This window comes from Rhea americana, unplaced genomic scaffold (genome assembly GCF_003343005.1).
Source record: "Rhea americana isolate MKP2758 unplaced genomic scaffold, rheAme1 scaffold_369, whole genome shotgun sequence".
Lineage (NCBI taxonomy): Eukaryota > Metazoa > Chordata > Aves > Rheiformes > Rheidae > Rhea > Rhea americana.
This window is the reverse complement of record NW_028186500.1, coordinates 10,746-21,964: the sequence shown is the minus strand read 5'-3', so window position 1 is coordinate 21,964 and position 11,219 is coordinate 10,746. Positions and strand designations below refer to the sequence as shown.

Genomic DNA, 11,219 nt, shown 5'->3' with positions numbered 1-11,219 from the left:
AGCTGTGTCTGTGGCAAAAGCAAAGTGCTCTGTTCGGTTTCTCGGTGGAGCAGCGGAGCGAATATTAAAGCCCTGGGGGAAGTGCGATGCAGGAATTGAAGATGCAGGGGGAGATGGTGATTTTTGGCACCACCACGGAGGCGCGGTGTGACCTCGCTGCAGTCGGGTGTTYCGTGCTCGTGGGGGTAGCCTTGGCTCGGAGGCAGCAGCCCCCCCAGCGCCCCGATTTCAGCGGGGGGCTGCGGCTGCGCYGCAGCTCGGGTAGCGCCCTGGCCCGACTCCCAAGCGCTCGCGGCTCTGATCCGCGCTGGGACACGCGAGGGCCCCTAGTGCTGAGCTGCTTTTGGCATTTGGGGGTCTCTGCTTGCCCTTTCTGGAGCTTAAAGCTCACCAAACTGGCCTCGCTGTCTTCYGTTCTACATGGGAGTCGGGCGTTAATTAAACTGCTGTTAAGTGCGCTGATGCAAACTGGAGGTTCGTGTTTTAAATGCCAAGCATCTTACTGATGGAACATCTTGCTTTCTGAACCTGGTCGTGAGCGTATCTGTTGCCACCTTCTCTTCCGTGCGGCCAAATAATTGCTCCGACTCTTGCGGTCACGTTTTAGCATTTACCACACACCCTGTTGAGTAAGTCCTGGTACAACTCGGAGATCGGAGGAGCGGAAGGGGACGTAATGGAGGAAGTTGCACATCTCTGAAGTTTCTTTGAGAGGAGACCACGATCTCCTTTGCAGGCAGAAGAGCTGCTGCCCTTTCCCCCTGCCTTCTAGAGCCGGGTAGGTGCCAGTGGATGGTAAGAGCTGTGTTTCGCAGGGTTTGTTTCTTTTCAGTCTTAATCTTGACTGCTTTTTCCTATCCTCAAAGAGCAAGTGTTCTTAACGTGTCTGCAACGTGCTCTTAAAAGGTCCTTGTCTAAAGGAGTTTACAAATCTGTCAGCTCCTTTGATCCTCCAGGCTTGCTGCTGAAGCTGCAGGATTATTTGATGTCATTAAAAAAAAAATGTTTTTCTTCTTTGGGTATTGAGATGCTGAGAGGCATTAACAGGGAAATCACCTCCTGCGATCCTGAGCTTTTTCACTATGTAACAGGCTTTGCTGGGGATTGAAATACAAATGATGTAGGAAGCCTCCACCCAGCTGTCCTGCGGGAGAGGCAATTGGAGGATGAGGCACAGCTAAGCCAGGTTCAAGGTCTCTTTTGGATGGAGAGAATTTGCAGCTGTAGCACAAAGCTGAGTTAATTTCCTGCGCGAGCGAGCGCTAACGGCCGCAGGAAGCCGAGGGCCTTGTAACGGATGCTGGGGAAGCCGAATAAAAAATTACCCTTCGTCGCGAATGGGACCGAGCCTGGGAGCCGGGGGAGAGGCATTTCTCCCACGAAAGCCCGGCAGCTGGGCCTTTTATTTTAGAAGTCGGATGTGGAGGACAGCAGATGTTTTCAGTAACTTATTTTTAAAACAAAAACAGCTCTTGAGCTGCAGAACGAGCACCCTGCACGGTGCTAGGGGCCAAGCTGTCCGGTGTCTGAACGCAGGTGCAACGGCGGCTCCCGCTCTCCGAGACCGCCCGTCCGGCGCCGAGGCGCTTCTCGGGTGTTTGGGCTCCCCGCGCCGCCGAGACGGTTGGCGCGGCCCTGCCACGTGCCCCGGGGCTTTGCGGAGCGGCGGCCGGAGAGCTCCCGAAGCCGCTCGGCGCTGGCGCGGGCTCCCGAGGACGGCCGAGGCTGGCGGCGGCCGCGGGAGGAGGGCGAACGGCGGGAGCGGGGCTGGCGGAGGGAGGGCTCCGTGCCTATGGCTGCAAAAAGCAGGGTGTAATATCGGTTTTCCGATACTGGAAAACCCTCTCTCCGGCTGGGTGCTTGAGCCCTCGGCTGCCGCGGCGCCTAAACCCCTTCGGTGCTGGCGGTGCCCTTAGCGGCCGGGCAGCCCCTTCCCGTCCTCTCRCTGCCCTTCGGCGCCCGGCTGCCTTGTCCCGGCGCTCGGGGAGCAGGACGGGGCTCCRGTCTCCCTCGACGCTGCTCCTTCTCTCCTAGAAAGGCCAGTTAAATACCACCAAAAGGACAGCTAAGACCTYCTAAAGCTCCTGTCAAAACAGGAGCGCGTCCGTGCGCAGAGCCGGCGCAGCTGGAGGAGCAGGCCTGCCTCCGGCTTCCCTCCGTCTTGGGCCGCTTTGTTTGCATTTTTCCCCTCGCTTTAATCCAGGCTCGGAAAGAGGCGGCGTGGTGCCGGCTCCGGAGCCGCCGCTGTCGCCTCCCCCAGCCGGGCGCCATGGCCGTGCCCCTGGGGCTGCTGCTGGCGGCGCTGGGCTGCGCCGCGGCGCTGGACCCTGCCCTGGAGGAGGCCTGGAGGGGCTGGAAGAGCCGCCACGGCAAGGAGTACGCGGAGGTAGGAGCGCGGGCGATGCCCGGCGCCTCCCCGGGCTCGGGGGAGCCGCCGGCGCCGCGTCCGACCCCGCCGCGCTCGCCGGCAGGACGCCGAGGCCGCCCGCCGGGAGGTCTGGGAGAAGAACCTGCGGCGCATCCGGGAGCACAACCGGGAGCAGGCGCGCGGCGGGCACGCTTTCCGCCTGGGCATGAACCACTACGGAGACCTGGTATCCCTCGGCGCGCGCCGGGGCTCGGCCGCCACCTCGGGGGGCAGCGACGCCGCCGGCCGCGGCCTCGCTCACGCCCGCCCGGGGCTTTTTCCTCCTGGCGGCTTTGCAGACGGACGAGGAGTTTAACCAGCTCCTGAACGGCTTCGCCCCGGGGCGGCAGCGGCGGCCGGGGCCGCTCTTCCGGGCTTCGTCGGAGCTGAAGACGCCGGCGGAGGTGGACTGGCGGGCGAAGGGCTACGTGACGCCGGTGAAGAACCAGGTGGGGTCAGGCTGGGCRGCCGAGGCGGGAGGCACCATCCTCCGAGGTGGCCAAAACCAAACAAAAAAACAACAACAACAAAAAAATCCCCAAAGCCCGGAAGGTGCCGTTCCCCGCGGTCTCGGCGCCGCGGTGGCGGGGGGCTCTGGGACGGGCCCTGACCCCGCGCCGCCGCCGCCGCGCAGGGGCACTGCGGGTCGTGCTGGGCCTTCAGCGCCACGGGGGCCCTCGAGGGCCTCGTCTTCAACCGCACGGGGAAGCTGGCGGCGCTGAGCGAGCARAACCTCATCGACTGCTCCCGAAAGCTGGGCAACGAGGGCTGCGGCGGGGGYTACGTCACCCGGGCTTTCCAGTACGTGCGCGACAACGGCGGCCTCAACTCGGAGCGCGTCTACCCCTACCTGGGCACGGTAAGGGGGCGGCGCGCGGCCCCCGCGGGACGGGCTGCTCCTCGCTCCCCGGCTCACCCGCGCTCTCCCTCCGCTCAGGACGCCTCCAGGTGCCGGTACGACCCCCGGGATCGGGCCGCCAACTGCTCTGCCGTCCGGCTGGTGGCCCCGGGCAGCGAGGCGGCCCTGGAGCAGGCGGTGGCGGCCGTGGGCCCCGTGTCTGTGGCGGTGGACGCCAGCAGCTTCCACTTCCACTTCTACAAGTCGGGTACGGCACCGAGCCCTGCTGGGGCGCGCGGATGGGTAAACTGAGGCAGCAGGGCACGCGGGGCCGCCCCGTTTGGGGGTGACGGGCTACTGAGCCGCCCCTTTGGCAACGCGTAACGGGCCGCCCCGCAGGCGCCCGACGGCCGGTGCCCGGCTCACCCTGGCTCTGCCCGGCTCACCCTGGCTCTGCCCTCCCCAGGCGTCTTCAGCAGCGCGTTTTGCAGCCAGCACGTCAACCACGCCATGCTGGCCGTGGGCTACGGCAGGAGCCAGCAGGACGGGCGAACCGTCGCCTACTGGATCTTAAAGAACAGGTAAAGCCGCGGGTGCTTCCCCGCGCACRGCCGTCCTGTCCGCTGCCGGGTCACGGTTGCAAGGTCCGAGCTGCACCAGGAGGGGACGTGGATGCAGCAGCAGCCAAGCGGGTGCCTGCGGCATCGCTGGACGCAGCCTGCGGCGTTCGGGGCACCCCGCCACTTCGGGCGCCGTCTGCCCCGCGGCGCCGGGTCGGGCTGCGTGGGAACGCGGACGCGCTCATTCTCCGTCTCTTCCTGCAGCTGGTCAGAGGTGTGGGGCGAGCAGGGCTACATCCGCCTGCTCAAAGGAGTGGATAATCACTGCGGGGTGGCCAGCCAGGCCAGCTTTCCTGTCCTGTGAGCACCGCGGCCCCGCTCCCCCCRCCGGCGCTTCCCGGGCCGGGGGTCGCAATAGTCCTCGTCGCGCCCCGGCGTTCACCCGGGAGCATTTCTGCCCTTCTCCCTCCCTCTGCTGCTGGGGCTGGGCAGTTTCCTGTTCGAAGGGCTTTTCTTGTACGGCTAATTGCTCTGCGCACCTGCAAACGGAACAGAGCGTGGTGTAGCAATAGCTGATCTAGTTACTGCTTTTCCTGGTGCGAAAGGCAAGCTCCTTTCCTCCAAGTTTGGCAGTCCCTTTCCCATCCTGCAGACCAGCAGCCCTTTTTCCTTCCAGCTAAATCCCAAAGGCCAGCAAGGAAAGGCTGGATTTTATGGCCATGATGGCAGCTCTCTGCCAMTTCTGCCTAGTCTGAGTGTGCAACTTCCCTGGGTGCCATGCAAACATCCCCAGCGAGCTGAGTTCTTTCAAAAATACGTCTTTACCAAATTAAACCTGTATAACGAGCAAAAAGCAGGGAACACAATGCTGATGGAGTCCAGAAGTCGTGTGTGGAGATGGAAAGTAGTTACTCTGGTGTAAAACCCCTCTGGTTTATCCTTAAAACCTCTGAGTTATTGAAGTGCATGCTCCTTCCCTTTCCCACCTCCTCCATCCACTTCCAATTTCCCAACACCAGCCGGAGCCTCTGTGAGGCTGTTTCGGTGATTTGCCTTCCAGCACGGCACCAGACCTGTTGGTGTCCTTCGTGCTGAAGCCCTGGAGGGTCACTGGAGCCAGTCCGTGGCCGCGGCTCTGTTCCCTCCTCTCCCCGGACTCTGCAATACCCCATGAATCAAGTGTTTTGACAGCAGGCGTGGGAATATTTGGATGATGGATTTTGGTGCTTAAAGCCCAAGCTGAGTAACTGGCCAGCCTGGGGCAGCAGCCAGACCTCCCAGGAGCTGCTGGCCGGGAGCCCCAGCCCTCGGAAAAGGCAACCTGGTGAATCTTGTCCCCTAGGCCTGCCTTCCCCCCMACACACACCCCGGAATGATTTGGGGGACTTAGTGTGTGCAGTCCAGGAAGTCRAGCGGGTGCAAGGCCAGGGCGAGAGGGGCCTCCTGAACGTCCCTGGCCTCGTCTGCCCGCAGCACTGCAGGGACACGGAGCCTCGCTCGCAGCAGCCCCGTGGCCATGGGKGTTCCCCAACGCGTGCCACAGCTGGCCCCAGCCTGCGGTGGAGGACACCTGCAGCACAGCCTGTGTCATGGCCCCAGAGGCTCTGGCTGGGTGGAGACCACTGTCCCCATGACCCCTTGTCCCCATGACCCTCTGTCCCTATGCCCCTTGTTGCCATAGTCTCTTGCCCCATGGCCCCCTTTCCCCAAAGCCACTTGTCCTCATGGCCTCTCTGCCCCTAAGATCCCACGTCCCCATGGACCCTTGTCCCAATGTCCCCCTGTCCCCATAGCCCTGCAGTTCCTTGACCACATGATCCCTCATCCCCAAGGCCACTTGCCCCATGGACCCTTGTCCTCCTGCCTCAAGGCCCCTGGTCCCCATGGACTCTTGTCTCAATGGTGCCCTGTCCCCATGGTCCCCTGCCCCATCCCACCGGAGGTCTGAGGCGGCAGCGGCCCCGCGGGTTAACCCGCCCGGGCTGTCTGCCCGCACCCAAGATGGCCGCCGAGGCGCTCGCCTCAGCGGCCGCGGCCCGAATTGACCCCTCCCGCCTGCCGTAGCCCAGGCTTCCTTTCCAAGATGGCGGCGCCCAGCGCAATGAGTGGCTGGAGGCTGTGGGCCGGGGTCGTGCCCGTTGTCCTCCTGTGCCTGATTGTCCGGGCCGAAGACGGACCGAGCACGACCGACTTCGACGTGCGGCCCGGCGGGATGGTCCATTCCTTCTCCCGGGCCCTGGTGAGGGACGGGGAGGGAGGGAGAGAAAGCAGCGGATACGCGCCTCTCCCTGATTGGCTGGAGGCCACGTCGCTCCCGCCTCCCGTCACGGCGGTTGGCTGCCGGCGAGGGAAGGCGGGACGGGGCCGTGGGGTTGGGGGGGGGGTTCCAGGCCGGTTGCTAGGGCTGGTTGCTAGGGGCCGGCTGCAGTGGAGGCCAAGGCCGCAGCGGGGGAAGGGGCGTCTGGGGAAGGGAGTCTCCAAAAGAGAAGGCCCCCAGGGACAAGGGGATCCCCAGGAGGGAGGGAAGCCCCAGGGGGAGAGGGTCCCTCAGGAAGGAGGGGTGCCCCACGGGCATGGGGTCCCCAAGGTGGGGAGTCTCCAAGGGAGGAGATCCCCAAGGARAATGGGACCCCAAAGTGGGGACTGGGATCCCCCACTAGCATGGGGGTTGCAAGGAGAAGAGAGTCCTCTGGGGGGATCTCAAAAGGAGGAGATTCCCCAGCGGAGCGATGAGTTATCAAGGGGAAAAGGCTCTCACGGAAAGGGGGTGCCGTGAGGAAGAGGGTTCCCAAGGGAAAGGGACCCTAAGGAGAAGGGGCTCGGGCTGCGGGTTGCCCACACCAGCACTGCTAGGTACTGCTGATACCCTGGGGGGGATGAGGGCCATGCCGGCAGCCCTGCCTGGCAGCACGGCCCTTGGCCGAGGTCTGGCCCGTGCTGCATGCAGACGTGGACGTGGCACGTGCTTCACTTTGCTTCTCCCRGGGGGTGAGACTGCCGAGGGCTGCACCTTGCCCACAGCCACAGTAATCCTCTCCAGCACGCACAGATCTCGCGAGGCTTTTGCGTTGCCAAGGAATTTGCAAATGCTCAACAAATAGGTGGTCTCACAGACTATCCTGTTGGAGTGTGATAGCTTATATTTTTCTTCCCTTTTTCTAGGGAGATTACACCTGCACATTTACGTACTCTGCTCAGGGAGGAACAAATGAGGTGAGTTAGGCAAACCTTCACGTATTTCTCTTAAGCCCAGTCTCTAAGGCTGCACATAATAAGAAGCTATTCAGGAAGTCTCTGTTGATAACAACAGTAGCTAAGAAGGACTTAYGTGCCCAAAGATAAACTGCTATTCTGCCAAGACCTTGTTCTGCTAAAATCAGTTGTTATTTTGTCGTTATCAGTCATTTTACAGATTTAGTTGTGGTCAGTGAGCTTGGCTGATGTGGAGGTATTCAGATTATTAAATTTGAGTGCAAGCAATGCTGTAAGATACTCCTTTTCTCAGATACAGCAGTCCTGCAGGGAGACTAGTCTTACTATTGTAGTAACATCTAAAAAGCTCAAAAATCAAGGACAAAAGCTTTTTGTGCCTAAAAAGACAAAAGCCTAAAATAATAGGGTTTTTTAGAATTGGTGGGGGTCAAAATTTATAGGGTTTGTTTGTTTGTTTGTTTGTTTGTTTGTTTTTGTATAAGTAAAGGGACAAGAAGCTTTGTTTTTCTCCAGAGAGGAAGCTGTTACTTTTGTGCCGGGCTGACTCCAGGAGCTGGGAGCTGTAAGGAAGGATGGTTGCAACAGTTTCCAATATTGCATGTTTATAAAAGTAACTTGTTGGATTGCTTCTTGAAAGGAAGCCTCCTTTGTGTGTTGCAATGATGCCATGGTTTGCAAGGCCATGACATTTGCAAGGCTTAACCAATCTGTGGCTTCGATACCTCCTTTGGAGAACAAAGAGAGCGATATTTTCCTACCCTAGTTGCTAGGAAGGGCCTTGTAAGAGTAACTCCTGTGTTCTTTAGCAGGCTTGAAGGTGCTGGCAGCTCATGTTGCTGCTGCAGTAGGTGCTGTACAGATACACACAGAGGAATTCATACTTCCTTTTGTGCAAGTCTTCTAACTAGAATCATGTCCTTTTCCTTTGTTGTAAAAGGGAATGAGATTTTTAACTCATCTGTGTAACTATACTAATGAAGTTGTGGAAAAGAGGCAGCCAGCCCTGGGCTTTGTGCAATACGAGATAAAAAGGGCCACCAGCAACTGTGTTGTAATTTTGTTGTGCTATTTTAATGAGTTATAATTTGGCAGGAGACTTTCAAATGTTCTCAAGCTTTCTCCACCCCGTCCTTTACAATAATACCCTTGCCACGACATAATAATACTACTGTAAGTTTCTGCCTCTGATTCAATCCTATTCCTTCTAATAAGCTGCTTCCCCAGGAGTAATTGCAGTGGTGAAAATGTGTGACGCCTGCAGCTGTTTAGGGAGGAAGTGATTTGTGTTTGGGGGCACACGAGTGGGAGGCTCTTACCTGTATTAACTCTTTGGGCCTTCCCCTACAGCAATGGCAGATGAATATTGGAGTCAGTGAAGACAACCTGCTCTTTTCCTGCTCTGTCTGGAGGTGTGTTGTTTATCCCTAACTTCTCCGATGCAAATGCAACAGGCTAGATGGGGTCTGAGCCACTGCACCTTGCCAGCAGTGGTGGTGACTGGAGTAGCGCATCCTAGCTGGGTTTGCCTCGCTGGGGAGAGCATGCCAGGGCTTTGCTCTCGCTAGAGCTGCTGTGGCTCTGGGTGGGCTCTTCAGCCAGATAGTGGGTTTTGAATGCTGTGGGGAACACCCCACTGCCARCTTCCACGCTAGATGGAGCTACAAGAAAGCCAGAGGTGCCTGTGGAGGGAGGAGGCCGTGAATCCTGCATACCCCTGCAGCTCATCTACACCTCCATCCCTTCTGCTCTGCCAAAGCCTCCCCAGTCAACAGTGGGGACTAGAAGAAAATATTTGACTCCTTCCCTCACTGAGAGGTCAGAGAAAGATGGCTCTAACATTTGTGGCTTAGAGGGTCAGGAACTAGCTTTAGCCCCTCTGCCCGAGCCTTGCCCACATTCTCCCCTCCTGTGTAACTTCTTCTTGCTTTCGGTGTCAAAGATTTTGCTGTCTGTTTCAGGCCCCAAGGAAAATCTTATCTCTTCTTCACCCAGTTTAAAGCTGAAGTGAAAGGAGCCAAGATAGAGTACGCTATGGCTTATGTAAGTCCCAGCTGATCATTTGGTAGTGGGCATGTGGGAGGATGGCTAGAAAATCTGAACTGGATTAGTCCAATAAAATGTACTCCACCATGCCCTTAAGTGGCGTGTGCTGGCAGTCAGGAGAGTAGATGCAGACAGGCTCTGCCGCACCATTTCGTTTCTGCTTCCTCAAAGCCGTTGGTTGACTGCTGGCTTTGCCAATGTCAGTGATTCCAGCAGACACCATCCCACTGGTGCGCGCAGGACATGAGGAGTGTTGGTCCGTCTCAGCAAATTGCATGTGACAAAGTAAATAAAACCTGTGCTGATCCTTTTGCCTATTCTATTCAAAGCCCTTATTCTTCCATTTCCCACTGTCTTCAGTAATGAGGCTTTCAGTTGTCTGAAGGATACAAGTTCTTGATTTAATAGGAAATGGAAAATAACTAGAGATTCTCCTTAAAGGTTCCTTTGCTGATTTAATCCTTTCGCTCTACCTTATTAAAATGCAAAGTCTTTCTTTTTTCAGACCTRTCTTGTTTGTTTGTTTCTTGAATTGCCTCAACTGCTTAAAGCCTTCTTCCTTCCCATTTCAGTCTAAAGCTGCTGTGGGTGGACAAAGTGACGTCCCCTTAAAACAGGAAGAATTTGAAGTCACCGAAACAACAGGTCTGTGACCAAGAGAAGTATATGAAAAAGGGGCTAGTGTGGGAAACAAGCCTGGCTATCTACCGGGAGACAAGAGCTTAGGATTCGTGCAGATAGATGACAGGACATAGGAAGATGCTGTATGTTACTGGGTCAGGGGTGTAGTGCTTTTGATCCATGGTGGACAGCAGGATTTTGCAGGTCTTGTTCCAGTGTAAATGATAATTAGCATAGGGAAAGAATGTGCTTATCACAACATACTACTGCTTTGCCTGGAAGGAAGTGCAAGGCCTGACATACTGGCTTTTTCATCCTGGAAAGGAACCAGCAGGGCTGTTTGTTCATGCCTTACCATCTGTTTATCCTTTGCTTGTTTTCTCTTTCTCTAGTGTCTCACAAGGAAGGCAAGTTCCGTTCTGAACTGTCCAAACTCATGATTGTTGCAAAAACGCCCCGTGATGAGCTGTGACCCCAGGGCCAGCGCTGGGCAGGGTGTTTCAGCCAGAAGAGCGTGGCAATAGAGGGGACTGCTTGCAGGGTTTTCGGTTGGCCAAATCTTTCCTGTTTTCCATATTGAAATGTACTGGGGTCCAACACAAATGGGACTTGGAGGTGTTAAGACAGATGCATTCTGTCTTGTGTCAGAGTAACWATGTGCTTTGCAGCTGGAAACCTCCTTTGAGACTCTTGATCTGCAGCCAGCCATTCTGTCACCCGCTTTCTGCTTCRCTGATCTGCTGAATATGGTAAAGCTCCCCTCTAACAGGGGCTCCTTATCTCCCTTGCTAGAAAGAGCAATGCGGAAGGATAAGTGGCTGGATTTAAACAAGGTTTGCTAAAGGAAAGTCGTTAACTCTGTAGTCTCTGGAGGAGGGACAGGATTTCTCTCTGTGCAAGCATGACAGGAGGAACAAATTAAATTGGGTGGGAGGGGGAAAGAAGGGATAGAGTTGGCTTTCTGACTCCTTGATGAGTGGGGCTATTAAAACCATCACTGATTTTGTTAGGGAGGATGTTCTGGAGCTGCCTTAGTGCAGAGAGCAGGGTGAGATAACCTGGCACAGGGAAGGAAGGGCTTGCAGACAGTGCTGGCCTTCTTATTCTGACACAACCAAGGAAACCATCTGAGCAACACTTTCATGTCTCAGTACAACTGCAGGAATATTTTCTACCTACAGAAGTGATTTTTTTTCTTATTTAGAGTAATAACACTGAGGGAATATGGAATTCCTTTCCTGTGTAAATACAACACAAATAAAAAAATAAAGCATAACCATGTTGCCTGAGTTTCCTCCAGTCTGGGACTCCTACGCTTTCCATGCGGATGCCCAGTGAGTAGCATGACCTTCAATGTTTGCTTGGCCAGGAAGAGATGAGATGAGAGGCTGCCAAGGGATTATGAGGGGTCTGCCCACCCGAGAGGAGTCCCAGCAGATGCTCTAGTGCCGTTTGCCAGCCAGCAGCCACCCTGCAAGAACAAGGCTCCAGCTGTAAGTCTGCCCAACAGCATAATCCAGAGGTAATGCTTGATGAT

The 11,219-nt window shown here is 56.7% G+C and overlaps 2 protein-coding genes across 2 annotated transcripts; both read left to right on the top strand.

Annotated features, from left to right (window-relative positions):
* Window positions 1–86: 86 nt before the first annotated feature.
* Window positions 87–4,712, top strand: LOC146591587 (cathepsin L2-like). Its single transcript, XM_085312612.1, has 9 exons — window positions 87–261; window positions 773–795; window positions 2,204–2,386; window positions 2,472–2,594; window positions 2,707–2,856; window positions 3,042–3,266; window positions 3,345–3,513; window positions 3,712–3,826; window positions 4,070–4,712. Exons 1-9 carry the CDS (start codon window positions 87–89, stop codon window positions 4,167–4,169), a joined length of 1,263 nt encoding a protein of 420 aa, XP_085168738.1. The 3' UTR covers window positions 4,170–4,712.
* Window positions 4,713–5,855: 1,143 nt separating this feature from the next.
* On the top strand, window positions 5,856–10,958 carry MYDGF (myeloid derived growth factor). Its single transcript, XM_085312614.1, has 6 exons — window positions 5,856–6,044; window positions 6,968–7,018; window positions 8,366–8,427; window positions 8,977–9,058; window positions 9,634–9,706; window positions 10,075–10,958. The coding sequence occupies exons 1-6, from the start codon at window positions 5,889–5,891 to the stop codon at window positions 10,152–10,154; spliced, it is 504 nt and encodes a 167-aa protein (XP_085168740.1). The 5' UTR covers window positions 5,856–5,888; the 3' UTR covers window positions 10,155–10,958.
* The last annotated feature ends 261 nt before the right edge of the window (window positions 10,959–11,219 follow it).

What these genes read in the sequence shown, in the direction of transcription:
- MYDGF (XM_085312614.1), top strand. Translation starts at nt 5,889, where the DNA reads ATGGCGGCGCCCAGCGCAATGAGTGGCTGGAGGCTGTGGGCCGGGGTC. An exon ending in TAGAGTACGCTATGGCTTAT is followed by an intron (nt 9,059 to 9,633) that starts GTAAGTCCCAGC and finishes TTCCCATTTCAG; the next exon opens with TCTAAAGCTGCTGTGGGTGG. An exon ending in TGAAGTCACCGAAACAACAG is followed by an intron (nt 9,707 to 10,074) that starts GTCTGTGACCAA and finishes CTCTTTCTCTAG; the next exon opens with TGTCTCACAAGGAAGGCAAG.